General features: G+C 34.9%; 1 protein-coding gene across 1 annotated transcript; it reads left to right on the forward strand.

Annotated features, from left to right (window-relative positions):
• The first annotated feature begins 6,918 nt into the window (after positions 1–6,918).
• LOC132631980 (probable NADH dehydrogenase [ubiquinone] 1 alpha subcomplex subunit 5, mitochondrial) lies at positions 6,919–12,674 on the forward strand. Its single transcript, XM_060347762.1, has 2 exons — positions 6,919–7,332; positions 12,180–12,674. The coding sequence occupies exons 1-2, from the start codon at positions 7,014–7,016 to the stop codon at positions 12,383–12,385; spliced, it is 525 nt and encodes a 174-aa protein (XP_060203745.1). The 5' UTR covers positions 6,919–7,013; the 3' UTR covers positions 12,386–12,674.
• The last annotated feature ends 5,596 nt before the right edge of the window (positions 12,675–18,270 follow it).

The raw sequence follows: 18,270 nt of genomic DNA on the forward strand, positions 1-18,270 counted from the left end.
AAAGCGATATGGAAATGAAATAATGCAAGCGACACAGATAACACAGGATAATCAGAGCACAGGAAATAACAGATAATAGCAGAAATCGGAACAGATGACACAGGATAACCAAAGCACAGGAAATAACAGATAATAGCAGAAATCAAAGCACAAGAAATTATATTGCAATAATGCGACTACTAATGAAGAAGAAATGCACAATTAGAATAAATAATTATCTTAAGAAGAATTTTTTTTTAAAATATATGCATTAGAAACTCGAGTATTTTGGCTAAAAATAATGAAATTTAAACCAAATGTTTTGCAAATATGACCTGAAAAGGAATAAATACACGGTTGAAATAAATAGTCATTACATAAAAAGAAGAAATAAACAGTTTTTTCTTCTTATGAAATTACACCGTTCGAAGTTCATCACTTTAGCAAGATCTTCTTTTCATTTCGCTAAAAGAGAGTGTACTATTCACCCTCTTCGCCACACCAAGCGTTCCCGGGGGGGGGGGGGGGGGGGGGGGGGTTCGAGCTATCAAAATTCCAAGTTCAGGGGTAATTAGGTCAATGTAAAATTCGCGTATAGCACCGAAGAAACGTCGTCCATGTTCCAATGGTCCCAATCAATTCTGCCCTCTCTATTTATTAAATTTTAATGACAAAACAGTTAAACAAGGATTAATAATGTTTACCCTTAAAATGGATAACAATTAAATTTGTACGCGGTTCAAAGGATATGCGGTTTAATTTAATACGAATAATTATAAAGCAATAAAGAATAGTGCAAAAGCAAGTAAGAACAATCAAACCACGATAAAGCAATGATTGGTCCTAAGAAGCAACCAATCGGTTGGCTCGGGTTCTCGGAACCGAGCTCGTGCTACAGTGGTCAGTGAATGAACAATTATAGAACACTTAGAGAGATTGAAGAATACTTAGAATCAAATTGTATTTCTTAGTATGTTTGTGCATATGAAAAAAAACCAGCCCAAAGTAAAAAGGGTCCTCTTCTTTATATAGTAGAGGAGTCCTAACCCTAGTACAAATCTAAATAAGGTACAAAATCTTCAGTTATTGACTACCGAGATCGGCGCCGCCATATCTGACTAATGGCGGATATTTCAGTCCCTCATTTATCAGTGTTAACCACCTTTTCGTCCTGTCTCGATATTCAGTTCCAACTGAACTCAGTGACCCGGGATCATATGTGCTCGATCTTGCTACGATCCAACGCTTGACCTTGACCCCGATTGGGATTCGTCTGATCTAGAAATGACTATCATGGTCTTAAGATTCTTGACGGGAAACCGAGAATACCCTTACCCTCGGTTTTGCCCGTATACAGATAGTCCCCTAGTACTGGAGGCCGAGGTATGAGCGCTCGACGATTATAGAATGTGAACCGTCTCGGTCCCACTGTATAAAAATTCAAAATTTTCACTTCGACCTTTTTACTGTTGATCTCAAGCTCTTCCAATTTACCATCGTTTTTCAATCCATTCTCAAAACCTTCAAGTCTTCATACCTTTATACATTCATTCTCTTTGCCCAGATTTTCTTCGCATCGTCATCTAGTCTTCCCCAGATCTTCATATCTTCATCTTCCAATCTCCAAACCTTGTTATTTTCTAGAAAAATGGCGAAGACATCAAAAACTAAACCCCAAGGTGTTGTTCCGGCATCCGGTATCGAGGGAACTTCCTCAGCTGCTAAATCGGAACCGCCTATGTCGGATTTTATTCCCAGCACCTACTCATCGGACAACGAATTTAAGGTTGAAAAACCCTTGACGCAAGGAGATCGGGGTGAAGAAGCGTGGAAATATCGCCATTAACCCGGACAAACTCGAAAGGGTCCGAGAAGATTGTGACTGGAAAGGGAAAGACATTATCATTCCCGGCCCCGAGGAGGATATCACGACGTATGTGAAAGGGTATCGAAGTGTTTACACTAATCCTTTCACGTTTGGCCCCCTCGATTCGGTGATCGTAGAATTTTGCAAGAGGTACAACCTCTGCCTCGATCATATTTTCCCTTCCTTTTGGAGAATTGTAACACTTCTCCATTACTTCACGGTCAAGGCGAATCAGCCCTTCACCGTCGACCATCTCATCCAATTATACAGTACCCGTGTGTTCCGGGATGGATTAATCAAGCTCACCCGACGAGCTAAGAAGGCCCCTTTTTTCTGCATTAAAAAGTATAGGGATCGAGGATGGCAAAGCAGGTTCGTCCCTGTGAGGACCGAGGACCTCATCCCCTCCGATCAGCTTCCATTTCCCGAGAAGTGTAACCCAAAGCGTAAGTGCATCTTCCTCCAAGTAAATGAAAATCTTTATGCTACCGTACTTTTAAGACCTTAAATTTTGCTTTTATTTGCGGCCACTCCTCAAGTTCTTAATGCGGTTCCAAAATGAAACCTTTGGATCGAGAGCTTATGTAGCCAGCTTAATTATGTCAAGCGCAAGTGGCGGCTAGTTTCAAAAAATAGATGGGAGGCTCTTCATCACGATGAGTACATTTGGCCAATATTTCCCTTATTTCCTTGCTCAATGTGTCAGTACTAATCGGGCCCATTTTTCATTTATTTTGCAGGCCTACGGAAGACCACCATACTTCGGAGAAGCGCCGAGGCTGATGCATCGGGTTCATCTTCCAAGGACGAAGCTACTGTAGAGGAGGAGAAACTCGTAAAGAGAAAAAGACGGTCTCCCAATCCTTCCGATGATCCTGCTGAGGGCAAAAAGAAAAGGAGGATGGTGATCAAGGTCAAAAGGAGTGTCTTTCAAAAGACTACTGAGAGTAGGCTCAAAGACGAGGATATTATGTTATCCTTTGTGGTCCAATCGCTAAGATTCTCTAAAGATATCGATTCGGGCCTCCAAGACATGGAAAACACCAACTAAGAGCTGAAACGCTCGAAGGACACTGCTTCATCATCGGTAGTTATGGAAACTGCTGACCAAGAAACGGGAGTCCCCGAGGATACTATCATCGTGCTCTCTCCTACTCGGGGCCTCAAAGAAGAATCTGCTGTTGTTGTTCCGAAGGATACCTTTCATACCCCGGCCCAATCCCCATATAAGGAAGATTTACTACATCCGGCCGGGGATGTATCTTTATTAGCCAAGGCCACGATACACAAATCGGAGTCATCATCCCGATAAACGCCTGCCCGTTCTGAGGGCGTCGGTGCGGAAGAGGGACTGACGGATCCATCCCGGCCTTTTGACTAAACCATCGACTACTTGTTCGGCAGTGGAAAAGCCGATACTGTAGAGGACTACTCTGAGTTTGGGCACCTGACAGTCCCTAGGAAGTCCGCTCCATGCGAGGTCACCTCTGGACCCTAGTTAGAGAAGCAATTCCCTGCCCTGAGCGTAGACCCTAACCATATGAAGAAGGTTACGTTTCTGGTGCCGGCAGATATGAACATGCTGTCTGGTCCAGTCAGAGTGGCCAGTTATTTGCGCGTTTTGGCGTCCGCAGAAGATGAACGAGGTCGACGAATCGTGCCTCTTTAGCGAGGCCCAGCAAGCCATGAACCAAGTATGCCTCATTTTGTTTTTATTTTTACGTTAAGTTCTTGTTTCTTCCTCTCATCCTGACAAGTGACTTCTTCTTTTATCTCAGGCCTCTGTGCTTCATCACAAAAGCTTCCTTCAATTGAGGATGGAGGTGGACCGTCTCGAGGACAGGCTCCATGAGCAGACCCAACAGACGGAGTCATACAAACGACTCTACAAGCAACAAGAGAAGTATATCAAAGGTATGCCTGACCCCTCCACCCTTCAATCTGAATTGGAGAAGTCTCGAGAAGATCGTGACCTCTTGGCCGAGAAGGTAAGGATTTTCAAAGCTTACAACAATCAGTTAATAGTTGAAGCTAATGCCACTACTTCTCAAGCCCAGAAGAGAGTAACCCTGATCGACCAGCTCAGGTCCGAGCTTGACGGAGTCTAGATTGAACTTAAAGCCTTCAAAAGCAAGACGGACGGCCTTGCCTCAGAGAGAGATGCCCTTAAGGAGGATTTGGCATCGACCAAGGGGAGGCTTCGGGTAGCAAAGGACAAGGCCAGTAAATAGTGTAGTTCGATAGGTGATATCTTACCTCACCAACCGTAATTCTATAATCAAATTAATTGATTATTGTTACCACTGATAAAATAAATTACTCGAATGTTTATTAAGTATTGTTTAATACCCTGAAAAGAAACTAAGATGGGTATTACATTCTCAAAAGGCATTTTCCAATGTCTTAAGTTTCTAATTATATACGGAGCACCATAATAGCCAAAATAATTTATTAGTACATACTTATGATAGGTTAAGTAAAAAAAAGGATAGAATTCTTATACCGCATCTATGCCCATGTTATATGACACAATATACATAATCACCATATGTATAAAAAGTTTCGCGTTTTAGCCTAGGGGAATGGTAGTTCAAATGACGTTTCCGTATTTAGAAGTAGTTAAAAATTCAATAAGTTTTGAAATTGTGGTTCAAATTTAATTAACACGTAGTTTAAAAAGTGTCTATTAGCCTTTTTCTTAAATAAAGTCATATAAACTGAAACAAAGAAATAACATCATGGCACAAATTATTGAACTCGTGCTCCCAAAATTTCTATCTTTACATACGCGATTTTCAAGAAATGTTGTAGAATATATCAATTATTTTTATAATTTCATAAAAATAAAATTATAAATATATGTTGAATAAAATTATAAATATATAGCACGGCCTCTGGTATCTAGTTTAAGGAAAGAGATGGGTTTTGAGATATTTTGTTGAAAGTTAGAAGAGGGAGAGGGATAACTTTTGCTATTTTTAAGGAAAATGAATATGGGTCTTGTGGTGCTAATTTTTTGGCCCACAAGGTCTGTAATAGCTATTTGGGAAAATCACGCAAATATTACTTTTTAAAATGGTAATTAAAAAGATTACAACTATTTTAAAAAATTTACACAAATACAATTTATTTAAAATTTAAATTTTTTAATTACATAAATATAACTTTTTACATTCCTAAAATATTAATATAGAGGTATATTTATATTAATGTATTTCATAAAATATATAGTATATCGATGCACTTATATGCTTAACTTAACTTATATAGTGTATCGATGCACTTTGCTTAAATTATATTAATATAGTATATCGATGTACATATATGCATATATAATATGTAGTATATTATTTTATATGTTATATTAACATTATTTGTGTTTGAAGGCTAAATTCAAAGAGAAAGTGGAAAAATCTTCAAAAGACGACTTAAAGGTACATGTTTAATATATATGGTATATGTATATTGTTGATGTCAGGTATACTTAATATTATTGCCTTCATCATATTATTAATGATAGGTAGGAAAGGAGAATTTGTAGGGACAAATTAAGGAAAAAATATAACTTGTATAAATTTGTTACCATATCTATACTAAATTGACCATATCTAAAGATTTTTTCCTTTTATCATTTATAGGGTATATTTTGTAGATTCTTTAAATTAAAAAATAGTTGTTGGTTCTATAAATAGTTATATATTTACTAGTATTTGTGTAAGTTCCCCTAGCTATTTTATGCCAATTTCTTAAATCATGATTAATGTATGTCAATTATATGTCTTAGTTGGTACACTGTGCCATTTTCTCGTTTTCGAGCTAGTTCAAAAGAGTAATTTGCACTTTTGTCCCTATTTTGTGTTGGTCTTTAATTTTTTTCCCTCATAACAAATAATTTTTTCATGAGGCATAAGTTTATATTTTCGCATCATAATATCTCACAAGTTATGGCCCGTATAATTTGTCTTTAAAGAACTTATGTCCTGCTAGGCATAAATTCGATTGCTAAAGGCCAAAAATTTAAGAGCAGCCCATTTGAAGGGCAAAAATTAAAGACCAGTCCATTTGAAGGATAAACCATGCAATTACTTGGGAATTTTGCACGATTTCCCTTCTTTGGGGGTGGTCTTTAATTTTTTACCTTCGCCTAAAATACCTCGAGGTTTTGGGTTCGAACCCCGGCTTAGTCATAAAAATAAAAAAAATCGCAAGGCAAGAATTCGCAAAAAGTCTGCCTTATGCGGCAGACTTTGCCTTAAGGCATAACTAAAAGTCTGTCGGATACGACAGACTTTGCCTTATAAGGCAGACTTTTATTTATTCCTTAAGGCAACATCTGCCGCATAAGGCAGGCTGTAGTAATGCCTTAAGACAAACTCTGTCGCATAAGGTAGACTTTTTGCAAAGCCTTGCCTTGTGATTTTTTATTTTTATTTTTACTGAGCGGGGGTCCGAACCTAGAACCTTAACTTATTCTCGGCCACCTTTTTAAGCGAAGGACAAAAATTAAAGATCAGCAATTTGAGGGGCAAAAATTAAAGACCAGTGCCTTTGAAGGACAATCCACCCAAAAAATTGCAATTACTTCAAAACGGGTCATTTGCACGATTACCCTTCAAAGGCACTAGTCTTTAATTTTTGTCCCTCAAATTGATGGTCATTAATTTTTGCCCTTCGCCTCATACCATGAGGTTTGGGGTTCGAACCCCGGCTCAATAAAAAAAAATCTCAAGACAGAGTTTTGTAACAAAGTTAGGCCTTGGGTGAAATTTTGAATGCAAAACTCCACATGCAGCCAGAGTTTTGTATGTGTGGTAGAGCTTTGCATTAAAAATTCTGCCTGAGGTAGACCTCTGCCTTGTGAATCCAAACCTCTGCCTTATAAAATTCCTTATTATTATTTTTTTACTGAGCTTAGATTCAAACCCAGAACCTTGGGGTATTAGGCGGAGGAGCGGTGGTTTTGGAGGACAATCCGCACAAAAAAAAATGCTTCAAAACAAGGTGGGCTAATAAATGGGCCATACTTCACAGCCCAACATTTGCAGAAAAGCGAACCCAAGCAATCCAGATAGTTCTGATCATTAGGCCCAAATTACCATCAGTCTCAATCAGCTGCCGTTTCTTTCTTCAGAGCTCCGAGCCGAAGCGACACGAGCGAGTCGGAAAAATGTTTGTGCGAAGAATAGCGAGGCCATTGATGATGATGGCGAAAGTGAAGGAAACAACAGGGATCGTAGGTCTTGATGTGGTCCCAAATGCTAGGGAAGTTCTCATTAATCTTTACAGGAAAACCCTAGATGAGATCAAAGCTGTGCCGGAAGATGAAGGATACCGGAAAGCTGTGGAAAGCTTCACGCGCCATCGTCTTAGTGTCTGTCAGGAAGAAGAAGATTCGGAAATGATTGAGAAACGGCTTGGTTGTGGACAGGTTGAAGAGTTAATTGAGGAAGCACAAGATGAGCTTAAGCTTATTGGCCACATGAACGGTCCGTACACTAACAAACTTCCATTTTTACTTTATATGAGTGTGCATTTCTATGCAATTGCTAAACCCGGGATTTTTTTTTTCCTTTTTTTGCTCTTGAATTATATTGACTGAATGATTGATGAGACAATAGTAGATCATATGTGTGTGTGTGTGTGTGATTGTGTGTTTTTCTTTCTTTGTTAATTATTTATTGAATGCAGGGATGAAAGTGAATTGTTATGCAATTTTTAAACACGCGGAATTTTTTTACATTTTTTTGTTCTCTTTGATTATACTGAGTGAGTGGTTGATGAGACAATAGTAGATCTATGTTTTGATTTGCCTGTTTGGTGCTATGATTATGGGGATTGAGAAATGTAGGATAGTGAGATGAACTACTGTAATGGTAATCTACCAATTTCCTGATAAGTGTGAACCTGGATTTGGCTGCCTTTGAGGGATTATGGTCAAAAAGTCGGCAACTTTATCCTAGGTTTATAATGTTAGCATAAATTGGATCCAATTGTGGACTAACAGGAGATCCAATTTTGCTTCACTTAATTAGGATGTTCACTTTGTCAAGAAAAAATGGTCTTCCTTTCCACCACTGAAAATTTATGAATAATTTCGTGAAATTGAGCTATAAAATTGGCTAATTTTATTGTGAATCACTCTGGTAACAAGAAACTTATCTTCATTAAGTTTTAGGTAATGATTATAAAACAAAGAGAAGTTGATGCCGGAACATCGGGGGTGTGCCAATATTGGCGAGGTTAGGAACCCCACTATGACAAGATAGCCAAAATGAAAAAAGAGGCCACCTTGGTTGGCTATATCCAAGGATAAAGAATATCAATTTTAATTCCCTTACCTCCCATATCTTGAGTTGGACCTCGTTGGCGGTATCTAGGAAACTCTTCTTGAGATGAAGATTCATCTTCAACGAAGGGATTGAAGACTATCATTATTGGCTTCTTCATTTTGGGCTTGGTTTTGAACAGCTCCTTGCCTTGCAAGTTGTGCTCTAATTCCCAATCTTGGGCTCGTAATTCCTTTAATTCAATATCATGGACATTTCTTTGACGAAGATTTTGACATCTTCGAGGCATTATTGGATCTTACAAAGGCACAAAGTGTGAACAATGCACCAGGAAAGAATGGAGGGGTCACAAATTGTCTCACTTAACATCCAGACTCCTTAAGCAATGTATAGCCCATTAAAAGTTATGAATGTCAGGATAAGACCATTTCGAAAAGAATGTCAGGATAAGAAAAGTTTTGCTCTTTGTTCCCATTTTATTTATAGGTGAATTATTTCATTATGTTCCTGGCTGATTTCACGAAAATCGCGCCGAAAGTCAAATGGAGTGTAAAATTGTCATCTGAGGGTATTTCAGCCAGAAATATGTTGGTTGTTGGAGTTTCTCTTTATGCAATATAAAATTTCAGTCGACATGTGCTTTATTGATATAGACATTATCTAGAGATCAGCCTGATAGCAGGCTGTATGGTTGTTCAAGGATTTGCATTAGAAGCAATGAAGCACCCAAGGATGTGATGGGTCAAATGTCTTACATCCTAGCTTGCAAAAGTTAGGTTTTTCTTTTGTCGCTCTCAGTATGCATTGTGCAACTTTCAAACTCCTATTTTTTTTATATGTTGTTCTTAGCAGTGCATGTTCATGGCCTACAAGTAGTGAATCTGTACTAGTTTTCGTTGCCAACAGTGCGCATTTAGTGAATTTTCTTCCAAAATTTGTATTTCCTCATGTTTGCTGAAGTTTTCTTTTGGATTATGAATAGGTCCGCTTAAGCAATTTACACTCAACTTCCTTTTTTGAGTCAGGTTTTAGGTATCCATTGTGTGATAGATTTGGATAATATTATAGAAACCTTAAAATGTCATGTTTTCATGGCTCTAATATATGACCGTTGCCTCTCCTAATCTGAAATATTTGATTGACTCTCTCTCTCCCCTCCCCCACTATAATATTTTCTCCAGTCTTTGTCCTTGTTGGTGCAAACTTCGTTCTTTAGGTTGATAGATCTGTTGCATAGAAGTGCATAATACTACATATTGCTACACAATATATAAATCTTTCTAAAATTACTCCACCTCATTATTTATGTTGGATGATGCTAACTTTGAGATTTATTTTACATGTGATCATAATCGTCCAAGTCTATGCCATTATTATTAGTAGTTCAGTACTACTAATACCCCCCCCCCCCCCCCCCCCCCCCCAAAAAAAAAAAAAAAAAACGCAAACCATGTCGAGCATCTATATTGGTCTTTATCCGTGGTGTTTGCCTATAATTTTTCTTTTTTGTTTTCTTGGTTTTTGATAAATTAATTTGAACCCTTATTATTCCCACATCCCAGTTACTAGCCTAAACATATTTGCTCTAAATAATTAAACTACATCATCTACTCACTCTACTGACTACTCCGTTCTTCAATATTTAGCCACTCTTTCCTACTTTTATCATTCTTATTGTCTGAAAAAGATCTTTAAAGTATCATTCACTCTCAGCTTTTTTAAATATTAACAGTGAATAATAAATATTTTTGAGAATATGTTGTTTCTAATTTTGGATAGTTATAATTAGGATAGCCTCACAACAGTTTGCAACAAAGGGTTATTGGGCTATACCATTGCAACTGTTGAAGTGTTTGTTTAGCTGGTCCTTCTATGGGGCAGTCAGGAAAAAGCTTCTAGCCTGATCATCAGCGTCAGTTCCAAATCAAATTTGTCGCCATACTTTTATTTGGTGGTCTAAACTTGTTAATCTAAAACTTGCTAACCCATGTGGTATTGTATAGCTGATTTTTTAGACGAGATAAGAACTTAAGTTAAAGTTGCTATTTGCACTATGTAAATCTTGGTTTTTACTTTACAAGGTCAGTTCGCTGCTGATATTTATGCAGCCTTTTGCATCAAAGGGACAAATATCTGGACTTTACTTATATTTTCAAGCTTATTAGGCTTTTTTTTGTTGCGTATTCATCTCTGTTTGTTAATTTGTTGTTGTGTACCCATTTCTGTGTGTTAATTTGTCTATCACCGGGGAATCTGAACATCACTTTCTTTTTTTATGCATGCTTATTTTGTACGACAAGCTAGTGGGCAAGTCTTTTATTGGAGATCCTTTAATCTGGGTTCAAATAAATAGAGCTACTACTACTACATAAAAAAAATAGAGCTACTAACTCTCTGACAAATTAGTGGCTTTCTTTTATTTATTTTATTCATCTTCTTTTTAGACTGTTAAGAAAATAAACGTTGGGCCTAACTCAACCCCAATAACTAGCTCATGAAGACTATTTTTGAAGACTATAAGAAAACAACCACATATTCCTTCAACAAATGTGAGAAACTTAACATCTCCCCGTATGCCCAAGATTGAACATCTGGTGCATGGACAATATAACGTGGAGGCTCAAATTGGGCAAACCAAGAATATATCTGAGTTTGGCTTTAGTACCATTTTAAGATAAGGAACCTTGGGCTTAAGTTAATCTCAAAAGATGCTCAGGAAATGAGGATTATAAGACCACATAAGGAGCTTATAGCCGATTTCCTCAACTAATACTAGATACTTAACATAGACTTTTGTTTTGTGCCGAGTGGATTACTGAAAGGGTGAAAGAAGTTGGGATTGATAAAGAAAGGAGAAAAGAAGAGATTCTGAAAATAGAGTTGCTTGATTTTTCACTTAGGCTATTGAGATTTCAGTAAAGTTCACAAGTAACCGGAAAAAACATGTAATTACATACGATAAGATCTCCTAAGTACAGAAGTGTATGGATTCAGATTTTTCCATATTTACAAGGTATGGCTTCTTGGCTCTTGCTATATTTACATATTTTTAATAATCTTAGAACTCCCTCTCAGGTTAATGTTTACATGTTGTGTACTCCTAGCTTGCTGTAAATATACTCAGTTGTGGAATTTTGAAGTAATCTAGTAAGAGTATCTACTAACTAATCATTTGAGTTGATAAAACTTGTAATACTGCATCTCATACTCAATCTTCTGTCAAATTAAGTGACAATTTCTATGTGCTTCGTCTTTTCATGAAATACAGAATTTAAAGCAACCTTTAGCTGCGTCTGCTAAGAAATACGAGTCAAGATAAATTACAATTTAGAGAACAAAACTGAATCGTCATTTTATGCTTGTTTGGGATGTGATGGTGAACCGTAAATTGGAACACGCGTGACCTATATATTGAATTTTTTGTCCTATTTCATATACTTATTTTACTATGTACATCTGATATTTTACTTTTCTTTTCACTTTTTTTATGCATTCATGTCCATCAGAATGCTTAAAAGTCTACAGGTAGACACATGTGAGTTTCGTTGCATATGCTACCTTTTTTTTATGGATATTATAGTATTCATTACTTACTCTTTTACTTCATTATTCTGTGGTGAAGTGGTGTCTTGTATGCCAAGCTTGATCATCCCCCTCCCCAATCCTTCCCTGCTGCCTAATGAGTAAAGAGCTAAATTTGGCTATTACATAGGAGCTTGGTTTACCCTGTGCGCACCCGAAGGGTAGTGGCTGCGGGTTCCCATGTCATTAAAAAAAAAAAAAGAGCTAAATTTTTGCATAGAGTTTTATGTAGAAATCAAAAATATGTTTGATCATAAAAAACATCTTACTGGTCCTTCTTCATGATCCATTAAGAGAATCTCACACGCAGATTTCTTTTGGGGAAGAGGTTGATTTAAGTTCTGAATGGTGTGAATCAACCCCTTTTGGGTGAAGTTATGAATTGTTGTTATAAGTGCTTAAGAGTATTTTTCTGTTTTATTTTCCGTATAACCTAAAGCCATGATCAATGATTTTTCTTCCAGAGTGGAAACCTTGGGGTATTCCCGATGATTATGAGTGTGAAGTTATAGAAAATGATGCTCCAGTACCCAAGCACGTTCCCCTTCATCGTCCTGGTCCTCTTCCTGAGGAGTTTTATAAGACGCTGGAGGCTGTTACTTCTGGCAAATTGGAGACTTCAAAGAAAGACGAGCCTGCAATTGCATCAGGTGAATCACAATCGAAGTAGAATCTTCAATGGTTTCTCTTTGTACTGATCAACCCATGTCAAGATCCAAAACTGAATGTTGATACACTCATCCGTGGGTTCTTCTCTTTGTGTTATTTCTATATAATCCTTTTAATTGGACTGACTGGTGTTTGTTGACACAAAAGCTTGAATCATTAGTTAATAAGACCAAACCGTGTTGGTTCTTGCAACGGGTGTATTTATTTCTGTAGTGAAACTATATAACAATTTTCCGATCGCTGGAAAGCATCACACAGTTAAATAAGTAGCCATTTTCATTTGTGGTTGAGGTAAAGGTGCTTGGGGCAACACTCTCTAGTTTTGTTTCACTGTTATAAGTCGGAGGCTGTGTCTGAGTCAATGTCCTCATTGCTTTGAGCATTGTTACTTAAAAAGAGGTTTTCCCTTCGTACAGCTCCGACTGGTCTGTGTCTTGTCCATTTTTTATTTTAGACTTCTAAACAAATTCTGGCCTCATTTTGATGTTCATGGGGCTGGGGTAATGTGTACCCTCAATAATCAGGACATCATTCTCATTTGCTCAAAAGGACAAATTGGAAGCCCTTGAAAGGGGAATGTTGCAAAAGATTCCTTGCAAAATTTATTAGTCACTAATGTCGTCCATTTATTTTATCCACTAATATGTTTTGTGTTTTCTGTCATAAACTGATTCCTTATTACTTCATTTCCGTTCTTTCTTGACAATGTGATGGTGGAGTTGAATTACAATAATGTTAATTGAAATGGGAAGCCTGCTTGGTTATCTGACTTATGCATAAGCTTTAGTTCTGAACAAGAGTTGGCACAAATTTCCAAGTTACTCAAAGAATGGAGATATATGTAGTTTAATTATGACTTTACGAAGAAACAACATCACATATACCATCTTTTATTAGTGCTTTGTGAATTTAATTTTACCCGTAATATTCAGCTTCTCCAAGTAGTATTTGTAGTATGTACTCAAAAAATAAAAAGTATGCCAACCTATTAACGAGAAATGATTTCTCTCCGTACAATATCACTAGAATCTTCTGAAATGATGTCATTGACTCATCTAGCCGTCCACGACAAATAAGTATGTGTAGAATTTGTTGTGGATTCTGACATTAGTGTGAACATGTTGAATTGAGCTTGGTTGTTGACGTTTTAAAATGTACTGTCACCAACTTGGGTCAACCCAATGACTTCATGTAGCGTTAGTGTAAGCAAGTTGAGTTGAGCTTTAATAGTTGGATGTTCTATAATTATATAAATCCTATAAAAAAAAGTTACTACTTTGGGAGTTTGGGTTAGTATATCTCTTTCAGTTAAAAAACATAAGAAAAAAGAAAACGTTAAAAACCTCTCTTGAGAAAGAAATGATATATCATATATCAAATATGAAATCATTAACATTTCACTGGAGATTAACGATCATTATTATCATTAGTCAATCAAAAACTCCGTTCTCATAGTTTGGGTTAGGGTTTGTTTTTCTCTTTTAACAATAATAATCCAGCTTTATGGGCTTCTGCCCTTCCTGTTATCATTTAGAATGTATATAATATATACTATATAAAATAGAAAAACAGACCTGAGCTTCGTATCAGACACAAATGAGTTTTCCTTCTCCAGGGAACTGAATAACGAAAAAGAAAAAGAAGATAATTGCTATATTCTAGTTATTTGTACTCGTATGAAAAAGAGATGTGTTTATTGTATTGTGTATTCGGAAAATAATCTAAAACAAAATCTAGAAAGAGAGGAAATAATCTAAACAGAATCTGGAAAGAGAGGAAAATAAATTCGAGTTCACTCAATTCACAGTGTGTCCTTAAGGAAATTATTCCCCTCAATGTACCCGAGGTTATGGAATATATCCTCCCAGGATAGAACGACTTAACTCACTAGTGTAGCAGTACCTCATACCCTGATGAACGGCGAACGCAACAGACGACCGAAATCACACACATAAAATATTTGAAGTGCAAAAAAAAATTAAAAAAAAAATTCGTAAGTAAAATCTAATGAAAATGATTAAGTATTTGTAGCCAAAAAAGTAAAGGAATGAAGAGGTGTGAAGCCTTTTCCATAAAAGTGCAAAGACCATTTCTCATTCATACCTATTCATTAAATCCTAACAGTGTTTCATGAATTTTTTGAAGCCTTTTCCATGAAAGCGCAAAGACTCATGTACCGTTCACACCTATTCATAAAATTCTAACAATGCTTCATGATTTTTTTTATGGGTGTTTAATAGAACGCGAGTGGAGCAATTAACAATAGTGCAAGTGGATCGTGAACGTGAACAGGTGTTTATACACCACTTGGTCATTGTTTTGAGATAATAAGATAGAATGATATAGTTTCAATTATTTTTTTTATTTCTTCGTTTATCAAATGCAAGATGATGTACTGCAAAAAATAAAAAATAAAATAAAAAGGAATACAACGATAAGATAAAATTTCAGAAATTGATCAACAAGGTGCATAGACACGATTAAGGGTCAGCGTTTCATGACTCGATAAAAACTTATTCTTTCTTGATGTTTACTCTAAATGTATGACCTGGATTTGTACATAATTTTTTATCACTTAACCGTCATATTATTTATAATTCTGATTTACTTGAAAGAGAAAAAGCAATTTTGGTACTTCAATATTACTTTATTATATATAAAAGGGAATGAGGTGCTTTTGTAGTCTTCACAAAATTTTTAATCCTATGATGTTGCTACATGTGGCGTTGTTTTGTCTTTTACATAATCTTATTTTTTGGACTCATTTTTTATCTGAAGTAAATTTTTATGTAGGCTTATGTAATTAGTGTATATTGAATTGTAGTAACTTTTTGTGAATTTTTTTCTTGCTTTTTACTTCCTTAGGTTAATATTATATTGTATTTTAGCTTTTACATGTAATTCGAATATTTGTTTTTATATAAATTGAGAAGGTATCAATAGCTTTTTTTACTAAATTTCCCATTATTTAGATAAGTGAAATTTTACATAACCAAAAAATTATATTAAGTTGGTACTATTTAACTAAGGTAATTTAGTAAACGCTTCATACTTTCTAGCACAAGTTAAAAACACCATATAATATGAGCAGAAAGGATTATTAAATTTCCCTTTACATTATTTGTTATCATACATATTACGTGGTAAAATTTAGGCGATTATGGAGCCATATTATCATTTTCAACTGGAACATTTATTAGATCTTACTAATTACTTTTGCCCTGGTTTTAATTTATGTGACACTTTTTATTTCGCTAGAGTTAATTTGACTAACTTATGAAGCTAAACTGAATTAGATCAATTTAATATTTTAAATTAAATTTAGATATTAAAAATACAAAAAGTACTATAAATTGCAATATTAACTTAGAAGAAATATTTCTAAGCATAAATTATATATGAAGGACTAAATTGATTCTTGAAGTCAATTTAATGAATTTAATTTTGTTTCTTTAATGTCGTCTAAAACTAAGCTTAAATCATCACATTTAGCTAGCATAAAAACTTGTTACATGAAATATTATGAGTGAAATTAAAACTTAATAATACCAAAAAAAATCTATTTCTATCTATAAATACAAAATTTATATGCTTACAAATTCATAAAAATGTCAACATTTTTCAATTATGATTTTCACCAAGTTGTATTATTTTACATAAATTAAATTTTGTTACTTTACATAATGGCTAGTCACTTGTGTCCCTTTAGTAGAAAAATCATCAAATTATGTAATAAATTATACTTTTCTAATTGAAATAAAACTACTCTTATATCTTGAGTTTGGGCCCAAAACTTATCACGGACCTCAGGTAACTAATTTTTTCTAAAATAGTTGAGCAAATTTTGACCTGATTTATTTGCTTCAAGATTTACTCTAATACTTCAATGTTAGTATTTTGACTATTTTCATATTACTAGGGAACAACAGTAGTTCATCTTTTCAATGGGGTCTCAATCAGCCTGATTCCTTTTCTCTTTGTTCCAGAGACTTCTACTTATCAGATACAGATCTAGTCCATGATCAATGCTTCATTGAGATTATTTTATTCATTCGCCCCATTAAATAGTTACTTCCTCCTCATTTATTTTTACTTGTCTTGTATTGACTTGGTTCACTCTTTATAGAGCCATAAATAGAATGATAATTTTATTATTTCACTCTTTGTTATTACTAAGTCATCTAATGATTGAAACCAATCAAACATACTTTAAAAGTTGTGCAACCACTGATAATTTCTTGAAATTGCCAATTCATAATTAATAATAAAGGTGAAATAAGTATAAAATGGTAAATTATCTCTTGATTATTCAAACTGGACAAGTACAAGTGGACATTTATTTTTAATATATAGAACAATTAAAATGGACGGAGCGAGTAGTAAATAAATAGAGTACTTGTCCACGATACTAAAAATAAATCTTCACTTTTATTTGTTCACTTTAGCATATCAAGAAAAGATAATTTTTTTATTTTTGTTTTACCCTTATTATTAATTATTCATTTCCAAATCATTCTCTAAGTCCACGAAACCATACACTAATTAATATGAATATTATGATAAAACATATATTTCATTTATTAATTCGTAAGGGGCATGCAAAGTTAAAAGTACATAAATAAAAGTGTACAGAGGAAGTACTATACTTTGTTGAAAGTAATGAGTTAATTTTTGCCTGTGTTGTTAGTAAAATTAGTGAATTTAGTGAAGGTACGGAAAGAGATCAATTGGCTTTTCGATAGCAGTGAAAGCTTTCAAATTTACTACGATGACGTTTGGTTTAATATCTGAAAACTCATAGTTATGTATACGATTAAAATAGTAAAAGCTTTTATTTATAAGTCAAATTCACATTGTCGAAAGTGGAAGTTACAATTATTATTGTAATCTTATCCTAATGTTGCATGAGTCGATGTCCGTCAGATTACAAAATTCTAACACGACGTATAAAAGTGAGATAAATTGATGACGTCTAAGATAAGAGCCTCAGTTGAATAACGATCAAGCCATTCCAAATAGGTTGTTAAGCCGCTATCGTACGTTGCACCTCATGTGTTATAAGTATAAATATCTCAACTTATATTATATAGTTTCATAAAAAACTAAATATAGTTGACTTCCTCTTTTCCTATTATTTACATATTTACACCCCCTCTAAAGAATTAGAATTAGAACTAATGGTGATAAGTAAAAATGACTTATGTGTTGATCCTATGGAGTGAATATTAGATCCTGATTTTTAGTTAATGGGCGATAGATTGTCACTTAGGATGAATGAGATCAATGATTTTCGATGAATGACTAAAGGAATTATAGGTCGTTGTTTAAGATTAACATGTTGATAATATTATGTGATTAGAAGTGGAGTATAGTAGCCACTTGGGATAAACTATATTGATAGCTCCTAAAGATCATTAAGGAATAATACAAGGGTACCTAGGGCAAATCATATGACTAGTATTCAAGTAATCACAAAAGGATTATAGATGGTACTTAAGATGATGTACTTAACTTTGATCTTAGGGATTTAGTAGTTCAGTTGATTCGCTACTTAAATTTTTTCACTTTGTTGGTGCGAGTTCGAATTTTCATATTGTAATCTTCTTCATATTTTTCCTTCCCCTATCCCCAATGTAATAAATTTAAGAGAAGGAAAAAAAAAACTTTGATTTGATGGATAATTGATCAGAATGTCATTTTCAAAAAATAAAAAATAAGAAGGATTTAAATTTGGTAGTATATGGCATTAAAATAAATAGTACTATACATGCTTAAATTATTAGGGGAAGACTTGACCTGTTAAAAACCCTTTTAGTCTTTTCCTATTCCTATACAAACCCCAACAATTCAATCTTTTTTTCATTGTGTATATATATATAATAAGGG

Source organism: Lycium barbarum, chromosome 3 (assembly GCF_019175385.1).
Source record: "Lycium barbarum isolate Lr01 chromosome 3, ASM1917538v2, whole genome shotgun sequence".
Lineage (NCBI taxonomy): Eukaryota > Viridiplantae > Streptophyta > Magnoliopsida > Solanales > Solanaceae > Lycium > Lycium barbarum.

Bases quoted from the DNA above. Each gene is read 5' to 3' on its own strand.
- LOC132631980 (XM_060347762.1), top strand. From the start codon at position 7,014: ATGTTTGTGCGAAGAATAGCGAGGCCATTGATGATGATGGCGAAAGTG. The intron at 7,333-12,179 runs GTCCGTACACTA...TTTTTCTTCCAG, and splicing joins GCTTATTGGCCACATGAACG to AGTGGAAACCTTGGGGTATT.